Genomic DNA, 26,902 nt, shown 5'->3' on the forward strand with positions numbered 1-26,902 from the left:
CGAGGGCTCCCCAAGGGACATTTAAAAAAACAGCCTTCCCTTTGTTTATGTGTTCATTTATAAGGGAATAAACTCTAGAGTTTTATCAATCATTTGAATTCATTATCTTAGGAAGATGGAGCAATAAACACAAATGTCAGGTGATGTTAGTGGATTGAGAGGAGGAACGAGAGATGCAGCCTAAGCACGGGAGCCCAGGCATGCATCCTCATGGAGCTGTTTGGTGGAAGTAAACATGAATATGGTCATCAATAGGGTTACCATATAATTGGCTAAACTGGGACACTTTTAAGAGTAAAAAGGGGCACTGTTAATGGTTACATTGGGATGATGGGCATAAACAAGGACTGTACTGGGCCAACTGGGTTATCAAGGAGATGCCCTGTAAAACCGTGGGCGTCCTAGATAAGACCTTCCTGAATGGACTCAGGACATGGTTAGGTGGGCTAGAGAGAAGATTTTGGAATCTCTATAGATTACATTCTAGAGACCAAAAAGATCATTCAAGGGGGAAAGTAGAGAGCGAAAGGAGGAAAAGGGTCAAAACCAGACCCATGAAAGGTGTTAGTGGAAAACACCAGAAAGTGTATGTCTTGGGTGAGGGGTGGAGCAAAACTCTGGTTGGCCAAGTTTATGTGAGAATCCTTTAGGATTCTGTGAGTCACTGCTGTTCAAATTAAGCAAGGATGCAATACTCTGCACTGAACACTCTGGAATGAGAGTTTTAAAAAATAGCCTTCCCTTTATCTACACACAGTCTGACCTTTTCGAAAATAATTTTATAAAAATTAAGGGAAAAAAATTATCATGCAGAATCAAAAGCACAGATTTCTATTTGTCATCTAGTCCCAAAGACTTGGTCCAACATCACAGGTTATCCTGTCTTTGTCTTCTCCTAGCCAGGTACCCAACTCTGTGACAAGGAAGACATTTAGGGACTCCTATCATTTTTTTTTTCTCTTTGCAGCCATGACCTAGGGAGAGGAAATCTAAATCCTGGGGCTCCATGTGGGCCTCTGTGCTTAAGACACATACCACATCCAGACTATCCAGTCAGGTGGATGCTGGAGGGTGGGAGGGAATGCCTGACACTCGCCTGGCTAAGAGGTAAAAATGCATCCATCAGTCCACAGTTCCTACACACTGTGAGGATGGCAACAAGAAGGCCACTGCCTGACCAGAGGACTGTGGGACTGCCTAGAGATGACCTCTAGGATGGTGGAAATAAATGTCTGGAAGACAGGTAAAAAGCCAGGTGTGAGATCTGGGTTTGGGAAGAGTTACTGTAGAAGCCACAGTTAAAGCTGAAAGACTGGATAAACTCTTAAAAATAGGACTAAGCAGGGGCTTCCCTGGTGGCGCAGTGGTTGAGAGTCCGCCTGCCGATGCAGGGGACGCGGGTTCGTGCCCCAGTCCGGGAGGATCCCACATGCCGCACAGCGGCTGGGCCCGTGAGCCATGGCCGCTGAGCCTGCGCGTCCGGAGCCTGTGCTCCGCAACGGGAGAGGCCACAACAGTGAGAGGCCCGCGTACCGCAAAAAAAAAAAAAAAAAAAATAGGACTAGGCAGCTAGGAAGAAGCATGGGAGTTGCTGAGGGTTAAAAAACAAAAGAGAAAACCCAGAAAAACAAAGAGAAAGCCTGGTCATCAAATTCAGAAGGGAAGCGAGGAAGGAGCAGTGTTCTAGAAGCTGAGGAGGAGTCTGCATTAGAGTCAACATGTTAAACAATCCAGAAAGGCTGAGTAAGAGCATGAGTGACAGGAAGCCACTGGCTTGGGCAATACGTAAGCTAGAATTATCGTCTACTCAAAACACATAATCCGCCAAATAAAGAATCTGTTTGAACGAGAGCTTCAACAACTAGCCGCTCAAATCCAGACACTCTCCCTAATCTATTTCTGCAGCAGAAACTTGACATGTCAGAGTTCTCATGACAGAACACAGAGTTTCACTAAGAAACTCTTCTATCCACTCACCCTAAGTGATGAAAACAAGTTTATCCTCAGTGATGAGTTCAACTTCGGAGCAGTCACAGACCAGCTTTAGAGAGAGCTACTCTTGTTACCAAACACTAAATGGTGATTTGCATAAATTGCTTAAACATTGGGAAAAAGACCAAGAACCAAGCGGAAAAAGGACTGATTTGGGAATCTGGTCTTCTATGAATTGACCTTGGGGAATTAGTTACACTATTTCCCAAAACTTAATTTTTTCATCTGCAAGGCAAGGCAGCTGGACTAGATGAGCTATGTGTCTTCAAGCTCTGAAATCCCACTTTTTTTTACATTGAAAAACACATGGAAACTGAAGTCATCTTCTTGGGTAACAACGGTACTACTACCTTATGCGGATTGGACACATATATGCTATTGCAAAGAGAAAAAAAACATACACCTTTTAAGCTCTACTTGTGGTCAGCGTAGAATCTCTTCACCCACACAATGATTAACTCAGAACTGTCATTTATTTTTTCAGAAAACTGGTCTCAGCAACTTAGTTGTCAATGGATTACCTCTATGGAGTCAGCCAGGATATAAACACTGTATTAGGCAAAGGATGAAAAATATTTTCCAATACCCATGACTGACCAGGAAGGCAGGCCGCACAAGTAAAGAAACCAGGCATTCTGGGCTTCATTTCCAACTTCTATCTATTAATCCCTCCAGGGTTTAAATATCCTAACCATAAAATGAAGAGGTTAGCCTGGAAGATGACATATCTACTCCAGGGCAAAAAAAAAAATCTATTATTTTAATTTATTATTTTTCTTTGCAGTGTGTGGATGTGGTCAGTCACGTTCACTTTCTAAAATCTCTCTCTTCTTGTTCAAAATTTATCTTAAGCTTCTTAACATAAGAGAATACAGAGAGAGTCATATTACACGTGAGAAAGAAATCCCATTTCCCTTTACTCAACGATGACAGAGCATCCACGTTGCCAGGGGCCTGGGAAGCCATGAAGACGCCATCCTCGGCTCTAAAAACACCCGGACTTATGAGGAGTTCATAATGAAGGAGTTGAGTGGCAACGCAAGCCCCCCACCCTTGCAGGGTAACTCACCCTGGAGAGTGGGCTCCTCTCTCTGCCTAGCATCAGAGGGTCAGTGGCTGAACATTCTAGATCAGTGATGCTCAGGTTTTGTTTTTTGTTTTGCCTTTTTTTTTCTTGCCTTCAGGTTGAGTGCATGAACAACCTACCGCTGTCAGTAACCTCTTGCATTATCCTCAGATTTTCTTGAAGGGGGAAGTAAGTTGAGAACTACCCCTTCCATGTACCTTTCCTCCATCAAATGAGATTCACTGTCTTAGATTAACTATGCATTTTCAAATTTAAGCTTTCATATTTTACATCTTTGTCTTCCAAACTTTTATGTCAAATGTCATTGCCTTCCATTCAAACCAATATATATATATATCAAGTTCACAGAATTTCTGTAGGTTTTTTCTTTTAAGGATAAAATAGGAGTAAACTACTACTAGCAAGCAATACCTCCACGTTGAACTGAATCATGCCTTTCTCTCACTAAAAAAAAACCCCAAAGTCCAAAATGAACAGCTTCTGCTCTAGATCATAACAACAGGAAGTTACCCAACCAAGAGCTCCAAATGCACATTTCTAGCTATTTCCAGATATCTCCATCTGGTTGAACATATCCCAGAATTAAATTCAGCATGCTTAAATCCACATTCTATCTTCTTTTTTTTTTTTTTTAATTTTATTTATTTATTTATTTTTGGCTGTGTTGGGTCTTCGTTTCTGTGCGTGGGCTTTCTCTAGTTGCGGCGAGCGGGGGCCACTCTTCATCGCAGTGCGCAGGCCTCTCACTGTCGCGGCCTCTCTTGTTGTGGAGCACAAGCTCCGGACACGCAGGCTCGCTCAGTAGTTGTGGCTCGCGGGGCTAGTTGCTCGGCGGCATGTGGGATCTTCCCAGACCAGGGCTCGAACCCATGTCCCCTGCATTGGCAGGCAGATTCTCAACCACTGCGCCACCAGGGAAGCCCCACATTCTATCTTGATCACAATGACGCCTCTTCTTTTCTCTTTCTGAGAATGTCACTATGATCCTTCTATTTAGCTCGCTCATTTCCTGTATCTAATCTGTCTTCAATTCTTGGACATTTGTACTCCGTGATCTCTCTTAGTATTTCTACCGCTCCCATCATCTTTCACCTAGTCTCTCCCCTGCCACCAATGTTTTCATAATCCCCAGTCTTCTAAATGTTATTGCTAAGTCTATCAATCTAAACTACAGAGCTGATTCTTTTGCTCCTTTGTACAAAACCTTTCAATGGTTTTACTCTGACTAGTAAATAAAGCTCAAACTTCTTAAGACATCACTGAAGGCCGGTGCCATACTGTGGAACTTCTCACTACTCTTCATTAGCTCAGGTGGAGCTGTTACCCACCTCCCTACTTCTGGTCTGTTCCTACTGCTCCCTCCATCTGAACTACTCTCCTCTCCAGTGATGGGTGACAAATTTAACCCACCCTGCAAGACCAAAATCGTTTCCATCTCCTCCAGAATGAGCCATTCCTGAGCCTAATATTCCGCAACTCTGCTCTCTGAAATACGTGCACTCTCTCTTCCAAAAAATAAAAATTTGCATTTTTGTACTGTTCCAACCACGTGTCTATTACCCTTGTTTTAAATTTTTTGAACTTCTCTTATCCTACACTTGTCTTGTATCTTGCACCCTTGCCACTGAACTAGGAGTTAACTAATCGCATAAATGATTCCTGCAAATGTTAGCTGACACGATGCCTTGCACTCAGGAGCTTCCTGATAGATTTTCATTGTTAAAGCAATATTATTGCTCAAGTGATTTAAATAGAAAAAGAAGCATGAATGGATGGCTTACTATTTCATGTTATTTCCTTAATAATCAGAATCTTTCTCTCTTCTAACTGACGAGTGAAATCTAGAATGCCCTCTTATGTATCATAAGACAGCACAGGTAGGGCTAGTGAGGGAGTTCAGAGTACAGGACATGTGTACTTGAATCCTGGCCCTCCCTCTAACTCATGGCATGGTCTTGGTACGGAATCAAACAACCCTGTGGACTCTATCAACATCCAACTTTTCCTCTAATTTGACATGAGATAAAATGTCTGGAATTACTCCCACATTTGTTAACAAACTCCAAACTGATTTTTGTGATTAAGTCACATATACGCTTGGCCGTAAATATCTGCTGGACAAAAAAATGTTGGTTTGTACTGGAAGCGGATCATCTCCTGCAATGGTACTGCTCAGTCCCCAATTATACAGGTGAAACACACTCAGTCAATAGCAGACAACTTCACCACTCATCAAATTACAACTGTGTAATGAGGCCAGCTGCTACCAGACACACCTTAAAACCTTTTGAAGCAGCAATATGGGCAGCAGTCCAGCCTTTGCTGTTGGCGTGGTTGATGAGGTCTGCAGGAACAACAGGCTTGGATGTGCCCTCACGACTCTCTTCTCCTCCGTCCAAGTCAAAGACGCCTGACTCGGGCTCCTCATGCAACGAGTTTCCACGAGCTGGGGCCCTATAGTACATGAGAAGCTTGAGGCTGTCCACATTACCAGTGTCCACAGCTGCATGAACTGGTGTCCAGCCATCCTGAAAATAAAACGACCGGGGGAAAGGGTTGATTACAACATCAATGTTGAGAACTGTGTTATTTAAAGTTCACCTCTACATGTTCTTGGGCATGGACCACTGAGCTGGGAAAATCAGGCTTCTGATCCTGAATATCACAGATGAGCTAAGTTCTCAGACCACTGTCAATTAGTGTATTTTCCATTGCTATGACTCGTGTTTGCTATTTGGTAAGAATTTCCTCTTAACAGTTGACCATTTGGAGTGAACAGGTACTGCCCAGGATGGTAGCTAAGCATTATATATGGTAAAACAAAATCTCAATTTAATATTATGAAAGAGAATGAACTTTAGCATAAAGATTTTTTTAAATTTATATGCAAATATAAAGTTACCAGTACTGTACTAAATGAATGCTGTTATAAGCCAGTTTTACCTACAGGGAAGAGTCCTAATTCTAGTTATCTTAAAATTTTATGCCACTGATTTCAGAAGGAAAGATTCTAGATAACAGGGAAAAGGCAGACATAAAGGAAAAACAAAGTCAAGTAACTTCATGAGATACCTATCAGCCTCTATGGAGCTCTCTGTGACTGCAGCTGGATATTGATAAATGCAAGCTTAGAAAATGCTCCAACTAAAATGCTTGGGCCCATTCTCTAGAACATATTATACTTTGAAGCCTCAACCGTCCACTTAGCTGGTTGCTAGAGCAGACTCACAACTCTTTCCTAGCACAGTGGTTCTCCAAGTGTGGTCCCCTGACCAGCAAGCAGCGTAAGCACCACCTGTGAACTTGTTAGAAATGTAAACTGTTGAGCCTCATCCCAGACCTACTGAATCAAAAATCTCAAGGTTGGGGCCCTGCAATCCGTTTTAACAGCCATGTGGGCAACTCTGCTGCACTAAAGTTTGACAAACACTATTCTAGGGGAAATCCTGATCCCCTCTGTAGTCTCTCATTTTTATATAAAGATAGGTCTGCCTTCTACTCAGGTATCCACCTTCATTAGATTTTTAAGACTTTCATAAAAGAATTGAGAATTATTTCGGTGATATGTATTTTGGCTTCATTTTATTTTCCCTTTGGCCTATTTTTTTCATTTCATTTCATTACAAAAATAACAGGGAGAAGAACAGACAATAAATGGTCACCATCTACATTTAGACTGAGTCATCTGATCACTTGCTAAAGCTCTCACTGAATGATGTGGCTTTTTCTCTAGTTCTGTACTTCATATCAAGGGAATCGACTTGGCTAACAGCAGACCATGGCTGGGCAGTAGCTGGAGTACCATATAGTCCTCCGGTGTACCCCAGGCAGATAAAGTGTTTCATGGCTTGTTCTTTGTTGGGCTGTAGATACCTTTACATGGGTATCAGCCTTAATTAGGCAACAGAGTGTAAGTGCTCCTGACCTTCCTTAATTTATATTACAAAGGCCATGCAGTTACTTCTGAAAAATTTTAAATCTTTCATTCTCCTTTGATTTCTTATTAAAAATCATGAGAAATAATTATTCCCTTAAGATCCTTTATCAATTATGCTATTTATCTCTGTACTTTGGAGCCTCTGTACTTCTAACGATTTCATTCAGCTTATCAACAACTAGCTTGAGAGCATGGATTTGTGTTCTCTAACTTATAGGATGTGACTTTTTATGTTGAACTACTTATTTTTCATTCAGATAATGATGTAAAATTCATTCCTTTTTCATATGTAAGGCAGAATTTTATAATGAATGTGTAATACCACAGATTTCTTAAATAAAAATATAAAACAACATGAATCTGGACTATTTTCTCAGATTTTCAAAAAATAAATAGAAAGTATATTAAAGAAAAAAAGCCCTTGCAATAGGACTCAATGGAAAATGTCTATACCTAGCTTATATCTCTGGTTATACCATTAATTGTTTGTTTTCTTCTGAGAAATTAAGAAAATCCAAAATCTAAGAGTGACCTTAAAGTAGGTAATGCACCTTTTTATCCTAGAAAATTTTAAGGGTGTTTCCTATGAAATGGATGCACAGTATAGTCAATTCTCTATTAACAGAAGAGATCCAAGGTTCAGATAACCTTTGGAGATTAAGATGTCTACACTTGTCTTTCATCAGGAATATCCTGGAGGGTAGTGATTATTACACTTTTCACATTCTGGGAAGCTGAAAAAAAATAAATAAATAAATTCCTGATCCTAGTGAAGAGTGGGCTCCATTAAACCCACCAGTCCTTAGATGGGCCCCCACTGGAGAAATGCATGCCAGTGTACGAAGGCTGATTTCTTGGTCCTTAAATCTATCATGATAGGTTGATGAAGACCAGTTTGGGAAGCTGAATTGAGAAGTTTCTTTCAAATGCATTTCTGTGTGGCTGAGCCAGAAGTATTATCCAAGGACTCTTCTGTGGATCAGACTCCAAATTTCTTCAGTTTCCAAGTCCCTGACTTCACCTGTGCACCCTGTACGGGAGGTACCAGAACTGTGTGGGATGGAGTCAACAGCTACCTCAGCCTGTTAGGCTTCATAGTGGGTTTCCATACACAGTGCTTCAAGTTCTGACTCAAATTAGACAATGACCTTGAACTCTGAGGTGTTGCATAATCTTAGCAACAATAAACGTCAGTCCTGGGAAGAACAGTGAGCATAAATAACCTTCCTCTAAGTACTGGCAATGGGCACTGTCTTGCCACAAACTCCCTCCTGTTTACACATACTACAAATGAGCACTACTGTGGACAGTGACGACGACCTCGATGACAGCTGACCTTTGTCCATTGCTTACAATTCCCAGGCACTACACCAACTACCTTTAAAAAGAAAGGCTAATGAGCAAGCTTCTAATAATCAGATGCTCAAATAAGACAATGTCCTTACCCAATATCCTCAAAGCAAAACAAAACAAAGCAACTGTATTTCGAGCTGTAGAGTTTGGAGACGTATTGTAAATTATAGGACAAAACCCAAGGTACTCACTCTGGTTTTTACACTTCGGTCAGTTCCAGCTTCCAACAAGAGTTTAATACATTCGTTATTTCCATTTTTACAGGCCAGGTATAGAGGTGTCTGTCCTCCATCAGCAGCATGATTAATATTAGCATCATATGCAATTAATAATTCTACACACCTAAATGCAAGATTATGATTAATTACATACAAACTGGGTTTGATTTCTGAAGTACCACCTGACCAAGATATTAAATAGAGAAAATAATGCTAGAGCAATTCTGCATCTTTATTTACATGAATTATTAAATATATGTATCAATTATTCCTGGTCTTATTACATAGATACTGTTTTTAACAAGCCTGGAAGATGTATTTTAACTACTCCCATGAAAATTTAAAATAGCAGCTTTGATCAAGTGTGAATATGTGGTTTATGACAGTTCTCTGCAACCAAACTGTGAAAGTAGTCCTTGGAATATGTTTAACTGTGCTTGACATATATATTATTTGTGGTTCAAAATAGTTTGAACCTTGAAAAAAGTCAGGCTGCTGAGTCATTTTGAGATTTCCACTTGAGAAAATAATTAAAAATAGCACAGACAGCAGGGCACCATTTGCCTCCACTATAAAAGGAAGTACGGAGACAGAAAAGGGCCATCTTGGGGAGAAAAGACAGCAGAGGCTGTCCTGTCTCCTGAAGTGGGGCTAGTTTATGAGGAAAAAGACACAGCTAAGCAGAAACACATTGCCCTGAGAATCAAGAAGGAAAGCAATGAGGTAAATTCAAGACTTCACGGCACTTAGGAACTAACTTCAGTTTGCAAAATTAGATGAGAATAAACTTAAAGAAGAGTGATAAATCATCAAATTAAGAAGGAACTCACATCTTTGTTTCTTTGCTCAGATGCATGTTTTTTTCTTGGCTTCCCTTGGCAACATCTGGTTTGTTTATGCATATTTTTAAAATAAGTTACGTACTAATGTGTATCTAATACACATTTAAATTAATCAAGCCCTTGCATTTCACCAGGGTTCTCCCTTTTTGCAAAACCATCCATGCCTCTGTTCCCATGACTGTTATACTATCCAAGCAAGTGGCCCTACAGATTGCAGGCTGGCAGTAAAGGTAAAAGTGTAGCCCAGGAGAAGAATCTCTCCTGGAGGACTTAGGATACATGCAAAAAGTAGCAGCAAGATCAGTAGCTCTGATCCTCAACAATAAACTCAGGGTGATGAGACAAGTTAGACACACAGAAAAAAAAAAAAATACTGTACTTTATGGATGCATTTTGAATTTTTTAAAATTTACCTTTAGGACTAGTAACATTAGTGTAAAATGTAAAACCCGTACTTCAAGAATTCTGAGATTTGTTAAAGGAAACATTTCTATCGGGATGGTAAAATAAAAAAGTTGAACACAGCTTTCACTCTCCAGAGCCTGCCATTTCATCACAGGCAAATAAAGCAATTTAGCTATATTCTATTTTATTATTAAAATATTACTTGATTTTAGAAAGTTATATCTATAGTCAACTGACTTATTAAGCTACTGAAGAAATCACTGCTAAACTTACGTATATTTTACTTGATAGGCTCTTTTTGGTTTTGTGCTGTAATTTCTTTCAGTACGTAAGCTCTGCTTCAATTTTTTTTTAATGATAAAACAAGTGAATAATTGGGATTTAATACTGAATAAACTGCCAGTAGGAAGCTATAAGAGTATTACAATTAATATAATTCTATGTTTTACGTTTAATGCCATCGCACATAAAAAAGGTTTTTAGGTTGTGGTGGTGGAAAATAGTGAACAGCAAAGTGTTTAACAATCTGTTATATAACCACATACACAGTCGGCTGACCTTATCTGCAGGTTTCACATCTGCGGATTCAACCAACCCCGGATGGAAAATACTTAGAAAAAATCCTAGGAAGTTCCAAACAGCAAAACTTGAATTTACCACATGCTCGCAGCTATTTACATAGCATTTACATTGTATTACGTATTATAAGTAACCTAAAGATGGTTTAAAGTATACGGGAGGACATGCGTGGGTTATATGCAAATACAGCACCATTTTATATAACGGACTTAGAGCATGCTCGATTTTGGTATCTGTAGGAGGTCCTGGAACCAATCCCCCATAGACAGGAGGGATGACTTTATGTTGATATGCTAAAAATAATCTTCTTCGGAAGCAAGTTCATTCACATGAGGTTTGGAAACAGCATACTCCTCTTCTTCATTTCCCTCATATACAAACATCTATTATTAAGAAAAGCAAATTTAGGAAACTTTCACAAGCCTCATAAATAGCCTCATCCACCAGAGGGCAGAGAGCAGAAGCAAGAAGAACTACAGCCCTGCAGCCTGTGGAACAAAAACCACATTCACAGAAAGGCAGACAAGATGAAAAGGCAGAGGGCTATGTACCAGATGAAGGAACAAGATAAAACCCCAGAAAAACAACTAAATGAAGTGGAGATAGGAAACCTTCCAGAAAAAGAATTCAGAATAATGATAGCAAAAATGATCTAGTACCTTGGAAAAAGAATAGAGGCAAAGATCGAGAAGATGCAAGAAATGCTTAAAAAAGACCTAGAAGAATTAAAGAACAAACTAACAGAGATGAACGATACAATAACTGAAATGAAAACTATACTAGAAGGAATCAATAGCAGAATAACTGAGGCAGAAGAATGGATAAGTGACCTGGAAGACAGAATGGTGAAATTCACTGCTATGGAACAGAATAAAGAAAAAAGAATGAAAAGAAATGAAGACAGTCTAAGAGACCTCTGGGACAACATTAAACGCAACAACATTCACATTATAGGGGTCCCAGAAGGAGAAGAGAGCGAGAAAGGACCAGAGAAGATATCTGAAGAGACTACAGCTGAAAACCTCCCTAACATGGGAAAGCAAATAGCCACCCAAGTCCAGTAAGCGCAGAGTGCCATACAGGATAAACCCAGGAGAAACACACCAAGACACATAGTAATCAAATTGGCAAAAATTAAAGACAAAGAAAAATTATTAAAAGCAGCAAGGGAAAAATGACAAAAAACATACAAGGGAACTCCCATAAGGTTAACAGCTGATTTCTCAGCAGAAACTCTACAAGCCAGAATGGAGTGGCATAATATACTTAAAGTGATGAAAGGGAAGAAACTACAACCACGATTACTCTACCCAGCAAGGATCTCATTCAGATTCGATGGAGAAATCAAAAGCTTTACAGGCAAGCAAAAGTTAAGAGAATTCAGCACCACCAACCAGCTCTACAACAAATGCTAAAGGAACTTCCCTAAGTGGGAAACACAAGAGAAGAAGAGGACCTACAAAAACAAACCCAGAACAATTAAAAAAATGGTCAAAGGAACATACATATCGATAATTACCTGAAACATGAATGGATTAAATGCTCCAACCAAAAGACACAGGCTTGCTGAATGGATACAAAAAGAAGACCCATATATATGCTGTCTACAAGAGATCCACTTCAGACCTAGGGACACATACAGACTGAAAGTGACGGGATGGAAAAAGATATTCCAGGCAAATGGAAATCAAAAGAAAGCTGGAGTAGCTATACTCATATCAGATAAAATAGACTATAAAATAAAGAATGTTACAAGAGACAAGGAAGGACACTACATAATGATCAAGGGATCAATCCAAGAAGAAAATATAACTATTATAAATACATATGCACCCAACATAGCAGCACCTCAATACATAAGGCAACTGCTAAAAGCTATAAAAGAGGAAATCAACAGTAACACAATAATAGTGGGGGACTTTAACACCTCCTTACACCAATGGACAGATAATCCAAAATGAAAATAAATGAGGAAACAGAAGCTTTAAATGACACAATAGATCACATAGATTTAATTGATATTTATAGGACATTCCATCCAAAAACAGCAGATTACGCTTTCTTCTTCAAGTGCGCACGGAACATTCTCCAGGATAGATCACATCCTAGGTCACAAAGCAAGCCTCAGTAAATTTAAGAAAACTGAAATCATATCAAGCATCTTTTCTGACCACAACACTATGAGATTAGAAATGAATTACAGGGGAAAAAACATAAAAAACACAAACACATGGAGGCTAAACAATACGCTACTAAATAACCAAGATATCACTGAAGAAATCAAAGAGGAAATCAGAAAATACCTAGAGAAAAATGATAATGAAAACACGACGATTGAAAACCCATGGATGCAGCAAAAGCAGTTCTAAGATGGAAGTTTATAGCTATACAAGCCTACCTCAAGAAACAAGAAAAATCTCAAACAATCTAACCTTACACCTGAAGGAACTAGAGAAAGAAGAACAAACAAAACCCATAGTTAGCAGAAGGAAAGAAATCATAAAGATCAGAGCAGAAATAAATGAAATAGAAACAAAGAAAACAATAGCAAAGATCAATAAAACTAAAAGCTGGTTCTTTGAGAAGATAAACAAAATTGATAAACCATTAGTCAGACTCATCAAGAAAAAGAGAAAGAGGACTCAAATCAATAAAATCAGAAATGAAAACGGAGAAGTTACAACAGACACCGCAGAAATATAAAGCATCCTAAGAGACTACTACAAGCAACTGTATGCCAATAAAATGGACAACCTGGAAAAATGGACAAATTCTTCGAAAGGTATAACCTTCCAAGACTGAACCAGGAAGAAACAGAAAATATGAACAGACCAATCACAAGCAATGAAACTGAAACTGTGATTAAAAATCTTCCAACAAACAAAAGTCCAGGACAAGATGGCTTCACAGGTGAATTCTATCAAACATTTAGAGAAGAGCTAACACCCATCCTTCTCAAACTCTTCCAAAAAACTGCAGAGGAAGGAACACTCCCAAACTCATTCTATGAGGCCACCATCACCCTGATACCAAAACCAGACAAAGATACTACAAAGAAAGAAAATTACAGACCAATATCACCGATGAATATAGATGCAAGAATCCTCAACAAAATACTAGAAAACAGCGTCCAACAACATTAATAGGATCACACACCATGATCAAGTGGGATTTATCCCAGGGATGCAAGGATTCTTCAATATATGCAAATCAATCAATGTGATACACCATATTAACAAATTGAAGAACAAAAATCACATGATCATCTCAATAGATGCAGAAAAAGCTTCTGACAAAATTCAACACCCATTTATGATAAAAACTCTCCAGAGGGCCTTCCCTGGTGGCACAGTGGTTGGGGGTCTGCCTGCCAACGCAGGGGACACGGGTTCGTGCCCCGGTCCACATGCCACAGAGCGGCTGGGCCCGTGAGCCGTGGACACTGAGCCTGCACGTCCGGGGCCTATGCTCCGCAAGGGGAGAGCCCACAACAGTGAGAGGCCTGCATACCGCAAAAAAAAAAAAAAAAAACTCTCCAGAAAGTGGGCATAGAGGGAACCTACCTCAAGGTTCCAACCAGGTTGATTCTTTATAGGAACCAACATATAAAGGCCATATATGACAAAACCACAGCAAACATCATTCTCAATGGTGAAAACTGAAACCATTTCCTCTAAGATCAGGAACAAGACAAGGCTGTCCACTCTCACTACCATTATTCAACATAGTTTTGGAAGTCCTAGTCACGGCAATCAGAGAAGAAAATGAAATAAAAGGAATACAAATTAGAAAAGAAGAAGTAAAACTGTCACTGTTTGCAGATGACATGATACTATACATAGAGAATCCTAAAAATGCCACCAGAAAACTACTAGAGCTAATTAATGAATTTGGTAAAGTTGCAGGATACAAAATTAATGCACAGAAATCTCTTGCATTCGTATACACTAATGATGAAAAATCTGAAACAGAAATTAAGAAACACTCCCATTTACCACTGCAACAGAAAGAAAAAAATACCTAGCAATAAACCTACCTAGGGAGACAAAAGATCTGTATGCAGAAAATTATAAGACACTGATAAAAGAAATTAAAGATGATACCAACAGATGGAGAGATATACCATATTCTTGGATTGAAAGAATCAATACTGTGAAAATGACTATACTACCCAAGGTAATCTACACATTCAATACAATCCCTATCAAATTTCAATGGCATTTTTTACTGCACTAGAACAAATAATCTTAAAATTTGTATGGAGACACAAAAGACCCCAAATAGCCAAAGCAGTCTTGAGGGAAAAAAACAGAGCTAGAGGAATCAGACTCCCTGACTTCAGACTATACTACAAAGCTACAGTAATCAAGACAATATGGTACTGGCACAAAAACAGAAACATAGATCAATGGAACAAGATAGAAAGCCCAGAGATAAACCCACACACCTATGGTCAACTAATCTATGACAAAGGAGGCCAAGACATACAATGGAGAAAAGACAGTCTCTTCAATAAGTGGTGCTGGGAAAACTGGACAGCTACATGTAAAAGAATGAAATTAGAACACTCCCTAACACCATACACAAAAATAAACTCAAAATGGATTAGAGACCTAATTGTAAGATCGGACACTATAAAACTCTTAGAAGAAAACACAGGAAGAACACTCTTTGACATAAATCACAGCAAGGTCTTTTTTGATCCACCTCCTAGAGTAATGGAAATAAAAACAAAAATAAACAAATAGGACCTAATGAAACTTCAAAGCTTTTGTACAGCACAGGAAACCATAAACAAGATGAAAAGACAACCCTCAGAATGGGAGAAAATATTTGCAAACGAATCAACGGAGAAATGATTAATCTCCAAAATATATAAACAGCTCATGTGGCTCAATATTAAAGAAACAAACAACCCAATCCAAAAATGGGCAGAAGACGTAGACATTTCTCCAAAGAAGACATACAGATGGTCAAGAAGCACATGATAAGCTGCTCAACATCACTAATTATTAGAGAAATGCAAATCAAAACTACAATGAGGTATCACCTCACACCAGGTTAGAATGGGCATCATCAGAAAATCTACAAACAACAAATGCTGGAGAGGGAGTGGAGAAAAGGGAACCCTCTTGCACTGTTGGTGGGAATGTAAATTGATACAGCCACTATGGAGAACGGTATGGAGGTTCTTTAAAAAACTAAAAATAGAATTACCATATGATTCAGCAATCCCACTACTGGGCATATACCCAGAGAAAACCATAATTCAAAAAGACACATGCACCCCAATGTTCATTGCAGTACTGTTTACAATAACCAGGTCATGGAAGCAACCTAAATGCCCATCAACAGACAAATGGATAAAGAAGATGTGGTACATATCTACAATGGAATATTACTCAGCCATCAAAAGGAACGAAATTGAGTCATTTGCTGAGATGTGGATGCATCTAGAGACTGTCATACAGAGTGAAGTAAGTCAGAAAGAGAAAAACAAATATCGTATATTAACGCAGGTATGTGGAACCCAGAAAAATGGTACAGATGAGCCGGATTGCAGGGCACAAGTTGAGACACAGATGTAGAGAACAAACGTATGGACACCAAGCAAGGCAAGTGGTGGGGGGGATGGGGGTGGCGGTGGGATGAATTAGGAGATTTGGATTGACATGTATACACTGATGTGTATAAAACTGATAACTAATAAGAACCTGCTGTATAAAAAACAAACAACAACAAAAAAAAAAGAAGAGCAAATTTAGGATCCTACTTTGCATTTAAATTCTCAAATATGTTTAGTTGAATTTATTTGCCAATGGATCTTAAGCACTAGTTTACACATTCAGCCAGAACTAAAATATGTGTGCAAATTATAAAGAGGCTCTTTTCATAGGAAAAAAAAAAAATTAAGAGCATCACTTACTTGAAATGTCCCTGAGCAGCTGCAGCACACAAGGGTGTGAAGCCATTTTTATCAGCAGCATTGACTTGGGCTTCTGCATTCAGCAGCAATCTCACACAGTCTATGGATTTTAATAGAAAGCCATTTTAATTCCCCACTTAGTCATGATGAACCAAATTCTGTACGAGCTGTAGACAAACACTAACCCCAAGGGACCTCTCTGATGCACAGCTCATCTGACAATTTGTTTCAGGGCCGCTGTGAGACTCCACAGACTGTTATAAAGGGAAAGCGGCCCCTTTCCCCCAGGATTGTAATACCCCAGAGTCACCAACTAAGACATGACTTCTTTCTCTTTTTTTTGGCGGGACGGGGGGAGAGGAGCTGCTGATGAGTGAAAGGACCGTCATATGTCAGAAAATGTTTTATCAGATTTTCCCATCAGTCAATCCCCAAAAATAATATTACTGGATGGAGAACAAAATCCATTCACCAAATTGATATACCATTCTTTGTATTTAAATAGTTAAATTCTTACTTTATGATGTTTAATTTAATCTCTAAAATGCTTTCATGTTGTGGTCATCTTATACTTAACTCCCTGAATGAAGATCAAGGAGAAGCCACACAAAGTCATCAGACTCAGGCAAAAATAGCACCTAGACCTCACATTCCACATGTTATTAACTAGACTGAATTTCTTTAGAGAAAATTCCCACAGTACTTTGGAAGAAGTACTCCAAAATACTTTTAAAATAATGAGCTATCATCTTGTAGTTTACTAGAATCTTGCATGTAGTCCACTCGAACAGAGAGAAGCTCTGAAAACTTCCAAGGAAGCCACATTATGTGAATTATCCAAGGATCACATGGCTTACATATGCAATACTATTTGACTTTGTTCTTGCCATCGAATCATCTCTTTATCTGCACTACTGTATGTTTTAGTATATTTGACTCTAAGATTTGCTTTTCAAGGAACAAGATTAATTCCCCGACTTCATCGATATGTCGTTTGTAATTGTACAACCTCTCCGTTCTCTTAAAAAAATCCAAATAACTATAAATTGTTCCAACTACAGAACAATTTCAGACCCATGACCTTTCCTAACTACTCAAACTTTCCCTCACTGCAGCATGTGCTAAAGCCCTAAGGCTTTGCTTTCACAGACACCAGCTATTTCTAACAAATTAGAGCTATTTTGTCCTGGCCAAAGCGATAACATATGGGGGGGCTTTATTTGAAAATGTCCTTTACAGTTACTAGACCCCAAATTTCTACAAACCGAATACATTTCATTGTGCATAAAACAGAGATAACTTTTTGCTATCTGCAGTAAAAGTTTAGATTATTACGGAACTGTCCAATTTGGATTTTTAAAATGCTTATAAAATCTTTAAATCATGTAAAAAAGTTATTTATTCTACCTGAAAGAGAAAATTTGAAACCTAAATTCACCTTTTGCTCATAACAGTGGTTACAGGTGCTTTTGATTCTGCATCCTTTTGCAAGAGGGTGATACAGTGAGGTGAGATGCCACCATCTTACCTGTATGTCCATCCTTAGCAGCAGAATACAAGGCAGAATGGCCATCTTCACAGGAGTAATTTATGTCCAGTCCTTCTTCATTAAGCAGCATTGATAATAAAGTGACATTTCCCTGGGCAGCAGCTTGCTGAAGAAGGGTGGGCCTGCCAGCCAGGGGGGCAGGACCACCACGCATTAGCAAAGGGGTTAGGGAGGGTGACCAGCCTGTGGGTTAAAGTGACCCTAGTTAGAGAGTAGGAGCAAGGTCAAGAGACAGATATTACCCACTCCTTTCTGAATTACACACACACAGACACATGAACATGTACCCCTAGAGGATTACGTGGTTTCTAACATTATCAATCTGTTAATATTTACTTTAGCATAAATCTGTACTGTTATTTCAATCTTGTATCTACTGTTAGTTAAATTAACATACATGGTGACAAATTATTTTTAGTCATCAGTCTTGCACAGATAAGTGTTAAAGGGGTGATTGGTTTCAGGAAACTAAGAAAGCTGTCTCGATTTGAAAGTTCAAACGCCTCCTCAGGGTTTCAAAACAATTTGAATTTTAAAATTATGTACAGATTTCCTCAATTTTGGGTATCAACTGATAGATATCTTTAGGTATAAGATATAGATAATTCTAAAAAATAGAAATTTTCCTTTTTCTACAATGTTTCCAAGGTACTTAATATAAATTTTACATAAACCACTGAGATGGACCAAATACTGTCAAGGAATCTATTTACATTCCTTGAATTCCCTTATTTGGGAAGAAAAATAATGGGCAGCCAACTTCTATTCAGTGTCAAGAGCTAATAGAAGCACAACATATATAGACTATACCAGCACAAATATTCAATACACAATTTTGAAGACTATGTCATCTGGCCATCTTCACATTTTGCACCAAAAACTTTTCATCAGCCACAAAACAGAACACTCTACCACAGAGTTTTAACAAAAGTCATTAAGAGTTATCATAGAGATTTCTCATCAGTATTTAGCAGCTTTAGAAGAGAATCTGTTAAGTGTGTGAAGTCGGTTGCATATAGCATGGAAAATTTTCTGAATTCTTCCTTGATCAAAAGGCTGTAAAAACAGTAAAGTAAAAATGTTTATTTAACATGATATATAGGTACTTAGTGTATTTTAGGCGTAAATACAATTAACTTTCAAAATAAGTCATTTTTATTTCTTCCTTATGGAGCCCCCAAAACCTGAAAGTTGGTGTGTATATGGGGCATATGTGCACATATTCACTCCTGGGGTACACTTTCTACCTCTGTCTGGTAACATTCTCTGTAGTAAGATACAATAGTGGAGCTTTTATATTCCCTGCACCTTGGTAACAGGATAATATTCTAAGTACATGGGTGTTATATTAATATGTAATAAACTCATAATTGAATCTTGAATTATTGGCCTTAAATTATTTCACTAAGTATTAAAAAAAAAGTGCATATCAAAGTATTTCTCAGTATTTTAAAGATCCTTTGGGGAAAAAAAAGCAGTTTCTACAAATGAAACTGCTTATTAAAAACTGGGTATTATATCTTCAGAATCAATTATTTGGGTCTCTGAGTAACTTATTGCTTTTACCTTATTAGACTGCAATAACATAAAATTCATTGCTCACAAAATTAAATATTTATCTAAACTTTACGATATTTTCCCATTGATATTCATTAGCTCTTCTTACAAAAGTAAGATTTTTTACTTCATACTTACAAGAAGGCTCCTCTCTGATAACATTTTACCTTTTGTATTTTCTTAAAAACAAAGAAACAAGCCCACAAAAATTAAATCAGTACTTATTAGAAATAGATGATAAACAGAGAAATTATAAACACCAAGGTATGAAACCTTGACTGCAAAGCAAACACAAAAGCAATTCAAACGCATTGGCACTGTGGTCCTCTGTGGAATAGGAGGGACTGTGGCTCATGCTCAGTCAGTCTGTCTATCTGTCTCTCTCCCTTTCCTCCCTCCCGACCTTGACCCCAGTCCCCTTTCTGTCTCTCCCTCTGTCTGTCTCTCTCAATCCCTCTACCTCACCCCAGGGGTCTCAGTTCTTGACACCCTTTTAAGAATATCAACTGGTATATATTAAATGGTTTCCTATTCTTTTGGGTTTTGTTTTCATTTTTCTTTTTTTAATACAATTCTAGACTTTGGGGGACAATTAAAATATAAATATATTTTAACTTTTTTAATGGAAATAGTCCATTATGGAGATAATTTCCTGGGAAACTCCATTTCTAATGTTAAGCTATCTTAAGACAAAATATTTTATTCAAAAATTTTCTCAATCTCTAGACCACTCAAGAGTCTTACAGTTCTGTTATACAAAACTCCAGAAGAATATATATCAATTTTATTTTCTTATTTTAAATACACTTAATAATCTTTTAAAAGTGAAAAATGCTTTATAAATACCAAGTATTCTTAAAGTTTAACTACATTTTTTTATCTCCACTATCATTTCAATTTTCTCCAGCACAGGCAAGCTTAAGTTATTATAATAAATCCTGCTATAAAGATGGGAAAAATAAAACTTCACCATGAGAGTTTACTGTTCATTTGAAATTCCGGACAATGATAAAAGTGATAATATTTAGTTGACTGGTTAAGTAATGGTTAAGTAATGATAGAACAGACCTGCAGTCATACAGCTACTTTAATGATGTTAGAAAAAGGTCATTCAGCTTTGCAGTATCATGTGCAAACATTAGTAAAAGTGAGCATCTGGCAGAACGTGCAGTGATGAAGGGAACAGACAGAACATGCAATGGCAGAGGAGTGAAGAACAGCTTCTGGCATCAGCTTCAGAGTGTGGAGAAGGTTAATCTCATTCATAGCTCAGATCAATCTCGTTTTCTGACTTAGCCTTTAAGCCAATTAAACATGGAGGATAATTTTTTAAATATATGTTTACCTAAGGAAAAAAATCTGAACCAAATTAAATAAAATGTATCAAATAATAATTTTTTAAAAAAACAGAAACAACGCTTGCAAGGGTATGGAAACTCAGTTGCCTGGGGTGATTTCTGGTTTAGGCTTCTGTTCACCTAACAATTAAAATGTGTTCATTTGACAAGGTCAGCAGCAGCAAGAAATTCTAATTTGTTTATAATTTTAAAGGTTATTTAAAAATTTAACATTTGGCTATAACACTGCTAATCGAGTTAGAGTAATTTACAACACAATTCATTAAAGTGGTATCCTTCGTCATTGCAATTCTCCTCAGTGCTTTCATTTAACCATAATTGTTTATCATACATATAAGCTGACATAGAAACAGATTTTTAGAGTTTGAAAGATCATGGGATCTAGATTTCCAAAGAGGGAGAGGTAGTGAGATGCTATTTGAAAAATTCAACAGGCAATTTTAATACATCTTTTTGGTTTGGAACTATTATTACTTTTTTGGTTCAGTGCTTTCATTTTTAGATGGAAAAACTAATAGCTCAGAGAGAATTTGCTCTTTAGGGTAATACACAGCAAGGAGCAGAAATGGACTAACGTTGCATTTTTATACTCAGTCCAGTGCTTTTTTCATCACCGACATTGGAAAACACATCAACCAGGTATTTGATAGACATGCTCTGTCCCCATGTCCTGCTCTTAGCAATCACAATGACATTAGTGGCTATTTACAAGATGCATACCCTTCACTGAGCCTATGTTTTGGCGAGGCACATGCTCACCCAGGCACAGGTAGGTTAGGAAGGAGGATGGGGGGTGCTTCCTAGTTGCAGCGGGCACAGCAGCAAAAATAGGGGCATCTAAATGGAAAACAGGTGAAATCCTATATCTCATTTGGAAAGTTTAGGTTGACCTACATCCACGGTTGAGTTATACACCCCAACTATGTAACTGCAATAACATTTCTATCCCCCAATAGAATGTTCAGTAAATTCTTGCTGATGACTAATAACTTCCACTGCCTCCATTTTCTCCTAATAAACTATATCTTATAATCAAATGACAAAAAAGCTTGTTACCGCACCAAACGCAATCCTGCAGTTCTAAGAATATTTTGGCCAAACTGCAAAATCAGAGAACAGAAAATGAGGAACCAGTTTCACGGATCTTCAGTGACTGCTATTTCTTTGGTTCCACTGTTTATCCTCTTTTGTTCTCTAGACACAAGCAAAGGTGTTTTTTCAGAGGAGTTATGGTTCCTTTATCCGAAATCCCATGGTATCCTAGGCAGGGCATTTTAGTGAATAAATAATGGACTAGGAATTCTCTGACTTTAAAGGTTAACTTAAAATCCTGCTGTCAAAAGTTCTTCAGTCACGGATCCTGATTTTAAAGCTTTTCCATGGGAAACAAAGGGCATTTGGAGCTGGACTCTGGAACACAGTAATGACCAAGGCAACTACTGGCAAATCACTAGGGTATAAAGCAAAGATGGCTTTGTATTTTTTAAAAAACTGGCAAAATTCATGTATCCCAGGAAGTGTTTTCTGTTTTATAGTCTATGCATTTATGTCAACAGCACTGCCATGTCCCCAAACATTTTTGGAACTTGTGTTTTGCAACTACCTTAAGTCCTTACAGCACATTCTCTGATGCTCCTTGAATGGTAGCAAAAATTCCTCCTTTGAGGGTGGATTTAACTTGTGGCAAAGAGCTAACATCATTTTAGGCCATGAGAAAGGCCATCCAGCTCAGTAATACCATTTTAGATTAAAAAAAAATATGGAATGCTCAATGCCTGGAAAGACATCCCAAAGCAATACCAGAGTCAATTCTAAAGGAAATTTTCAAAATGCTTTAAGCAACAGTAAATTGAAGCAGTAATAGCCCCTCTTTTTGTTCATCACTCATGCTGCTCTAAGCTCAATACCATGCTCTTTGTACATTATGATATTAAATCCTCCTAACAGCCACCCTCCCCAATATGAGCAGCATAAGCTCCATGTTAAGGATGAGAAAAGTTGCTCAGTTCAAGAAAAATCCCCCAAAACATACAGCTGTCAATGGCAGAGCTAGATTCCAAGGCAGATCTGACTGACATCAAAGTCCATGCTGTTTCCAATTCCCAATTTTGCCCCTTAAAATATGAATCTAGCCTCTCAAAGAGCTTAATTTCAAGGAGACAGCTTATAATTGGATAAATAAGTCCCATTATAATGCTCTCATTACCTGATAAAATTAGCAAGTACAGTACTACCTGTTTTTCTTATTCCCATGCTTCTCCCTAAATTTTAAATATAACACAGCTCAGATCTTCCTTTAATTCTTAAAGTTCTCTCTCATTAGAACCAACAGTCTCTACTAACCACTAAGATCCTGGGGTAGAAGAGACCCTGCAAAGTTTCAACAGAACTATGACACCGTAACATTATTTTAGAGCCACATTTACTCAGTGAAAGATGAATGCCAATAAAAAGCAATGCTTCCTCTAGCACTATATAACGAAAGGGAAAAATCCAGTTCTTTATCGATTCTTTGTTCAAGAGTCCCAGATTCGGTGACTTCATAAACCACATCTGCAATGGAAACCTTCTCTAATATAGTCCACATGCTATGTTATCCATCTGTGCTCAAGTGTTAGGAGATGACAGCTCTAAATAACTTCTGAAATAAACTAAACTTAGAACTTACAAATATACACACTATTTTTGAGGTTAAAAAAAATAAACACCAAACTGATATTAAAACTTAGGATATACCAATTACAGAACACCTCTAATCAATTTGATAATCCAAGGTTGACTGTAGTGTCAATAACTACTTGAAAGCATTCTTTCAAATGTCATCTCAGAAGGGACAGAACTGACTGTCTGGCAATGGCTCACTAATACTGAAGTCTTCTGAGACAGATATTTAATAAGAAGGACGAGCCCTTCCTCCCATGGAAATGCTTCAGTCTCTCTAAATTAATGGTCTCCATGTGCTCCAAACCACTACTTTCAGGTTATTTTTAAAAGAAGACAACACTTAGCATAACAAAACCACAATTCATATAGCAAGATGAATCACCATACCCCGGAGCCTTTAGAGCAAAACACAAAAAAAGAGAGGAAAGAAATAGGAAAATAAAAGTACCAAATTAAAAAAAACGTTTCAAGGCAATGTGAAGGAAACAAAGGCAAGTGAGAGGACAGGCCACATTCTTAAAGAAGGGTATAACATTCCAATCCCTTTACCTGATGCTGTTACCAGGAGGCTGTCTGAGGCACCTGCTCTACAGGATGAGGCACTAACAGGGTTTATGGAAGAGCGAAAGGCAATGGTGGTGGGAATGACAAGGGAACTTTCTGAACATGCAGGTTGGTTCAGTCCAGGGGTTTCAGCAGGCCAGGCACCCACCTGAGACGTGGCCAGGGCTGAAACGGCACAGCCTGCAGGTGCCACAGTTAAATCTATGGATGGTTTTGGTGGCAGCTGAGGGGAGGAAGACTTAAGGAGATTCTCCTCACTTATTACCCTGTTCCCTTGTGGCAAACTGGAAGGAGGCGAAGCCACAGTTTTGTTATCAACTTTGGCCCCTGCATTGGAGGCCCTGCTGCTATCCATGACAACCTTGAGTTGCGGGTGCGGTGGAGAAGGAGTGTGGGAGAGCCCTGGCTTTTTGGGAGGGATGGGAGGAGGGTTTCCTCTGTCAACTCGTGCGGCACCGGGAGTCTTTAAACTGGTCCGACCGACGGGGGGGTAGGTGCCAACGTCCCCCGTGGGGGGCACTCCAGGTCTCGGGGGCGCTCCTGCTGGAGGGCTCGTAAATCTTGACAGTGCTTGGGTCACAGTATTCCGAGCTAGCTGTTTGGCCACTAGGTTGTCACGACTTGTAGGAGATACATCTCTGGATGGAGGACTTTGGGTGGTGTTCCCGTTTTGGTCTGGGTCATTAGCATTGCCCTGAAATCGAAACCGAGCCGCTTGGATTCGCGGGTTCAGGCCTGGATGCAGAGGCGCGTTGGCACACGGTGAATGTAAACTGTGAGGAGGTGGGGCGGGCGTGTGCCCAGCGGCCGGGGCGGCGGTGCTGGGAAGCGGGGATGCGCTACTGGTTAAATCTGGTGTTGAGCCGCTGCTCGGTCCATTTTCCTCAATTCTGTTTGCGCTTGGAGGTGGGACAGTGGGCAGAGAGGAACCAGTCAAGTCACCGTGGGAAGCCTGCCTGTCGATACCTGGCCTGACCAAGTCGGCACTGGCACACGCACTCCCCTTCGCATTGGCAGAAACTAGGGGGCTCCCCATGGCAGGCTTTACAGGCACGGTCAAAGGTGACTTCTTCACGGGGTCAGTGCTCTCTATCGCTAAGTCTGTCTGGCATGCAACAGATCTTGTCATCAGTCCCTCTGTTCCCACAGATATAGAGACCAAACGTCTATCTTTTGTCTTCCGGGGGAGAGAGAGGCTGGGTTTGCTGTCGTTTCCCCTTTTCAGTTGCTCGATCATCTTCTTCATCTTGTCTATCTCCTCTTTGAGGTCAGTGGTGTGTGCTTCTTCTCGGTGCAGCTTGGCACGAAGCTGTTCCCGCTCTGTGTCAAACTCTGAGAGCTGTTTTTCCATCTGAGCTTCCATTTCTGTGCTTCTTCGTTTCTCAGCAGCGAGTTCCTCTTCTAACGCACTCGTCTTTTTCTTCTCCTCTTCCAGTTTGGCCATCACCTCTTCTAGCTTCTGGGCCTCCTCTAGGACTTTGCCTGAGAGCTGCTTGCACTCCTTGACCAGCATCAGGACCACGTGCTTGTTCTTGCCTCGCTCCTCCTCCAGGCGGGTGGCCAGCTTCTTGTGCTCTTGCTCAAGGGCTTGGAGCTGAAGCTTTTCCATCTCCAGCTGAAAGAAATGCACAGGACAGCCCTGATTAATAGGCAGAGGATTCTTTCAGCCAAAGAAGTGGAGACATTTTTATTAATTTTGTAACAATTACATGGTTTGGGTTAAAGTGCCACATTTCTGAAATGTGTTGTGAGATGACAGATAATATTTTAGAGACTCATTAAAATGAGAAACTAGATGTAAACGGTTTTACAAAAAACATTTAAATTACAGCAACAGAAAAAAAAATTTAATGTATTAAAGTTAACTGTAGAAAAGGAGAATAGTTACCTAATGCTTCAAAATCACAACACAGAGTTTAGCAAGGTCTGCTTTGTAAAAACAGAACTCTGTTAGGGAACTGACTTTTTTTTTTTTAAGGTTTAATGCCTTAAAATTACTCATCTTTGAGGCACTGTTTAATAAAAAGTGCTGAAAACAGAGGACTTCAGTTAATTTCTAAACTCCTATACTTGCTAATCATATTACTTAGTTTTTTGTAAACTTCTTTGAGCTTATGATGGGTTGCTGTAAAAATCATGTAAAATCATATATGAAAGTTCTTTGAACTAATATATAAGAAATATCTTATTAGAAATACAATCAGTATCAGTGAACCCCAAGTCTGACCTCATCTCCTTCAATCCCACTTTGCCCACTTGGTTCCCATGACACTGGTCTCCCCGGTGTTTCTTGAACATCATCCTGCCTCAGCGCCTCTAATCTTGCTGCTCTCTCTGCCGAGAAATTCCACCACCACCCATCACACAGGGCGCCTGCACTGAGGAGTCTGCACTGCACAAGGGTGACCGGCTGCAGGGGTGAGAGGGACCGAAATCCAGCTCTGCCTTCTCACCACGTGTCTGCCCAGGCCTGGGGTTGTATCTGTCTGGAAAGAAGGGTGCATTTTCCTTTAGGAAAAAGGCTCTGTCTGCTCACTGAGCCACAGGTCCCTAGGATTTAGGCTTTCCAAAGCAACATTTGCTTAACTGATAAACATAGAGAAGAAGCTTTTAAAAACTTTTAAACCTCCAGGTGGGTTTTCTAATATGCACAAAAACACCGAACGGCACAAAAGCCTGGCTCTTTTTCTTCCTTCAGGACTCTGCTCAACTGTCACCTTCACAGCAAGGCTGCCCTCACCATCCTGTGGAAGACAACAGTCCTTCCCACCCTTGTACTTATCACTCTTTGGTTAGCACCTGCCTACCTCGACTACAACAGGACTCCACGAGGGCAGGGACTGTGTCTTCATTGCTGCTGTGTCCCCAAGA

The 26,902-nt window shown here is 39.3% G+C and overlaps 1 protein-coding gene across 4 annotated transcripts in view; it reads right to left on the reverse strand.

Moving 5' to 3' along the window:
• Positions 1-26,902, reverse strand: part of CTTNBP2 (cortactin binding protein 2) — a 179,815-nt gene that overhangs the window by 56,922 nt on the left and 95,991 nt on the right. For 3 of the 4 annotated variants that reach the window (XM_079932471.1, XM_079932472.1, XM_079932470.1), the window contains 5 exons: positions 24,017-25,646; positions 17,868-18,071; positions 16,340-16,439; positions 8,561-8,711; positions 5,356-5,607 (listed from right to left, as the gene is read on the reverse strand). In XM_079932471.1, coding sequence (XP_079788597.1) covers positions 5,356-5,607; positions 8,561-8,711; positions 16,340-16,439; positions 17,868-18,071; positions 24,017-25,646 — 2,337 coding nt within the window. Of the gene's footprint in view, positions 1-5,355; positions 5,608-8,560; positions 8,712-16,339; positions 16,440-17,867; positions 18,072-24,016; positions 25,647-26,902 lie in introns of those variants that run through there. The other variant, XM_079932473.1, reaches the window with a different exon arrangement.

Source organism: Stenella coeruleoalba (genome assembly GCF_951394435.1).
Source record: "Stenella coeruleoalba genome assembly, chromosome: 9".
NCBI lineage: Eukaryota > Metazoa > Chordata > Mammalia > Artiodactyla > Delphinidae > Stenella > Stenella coeruleoalba.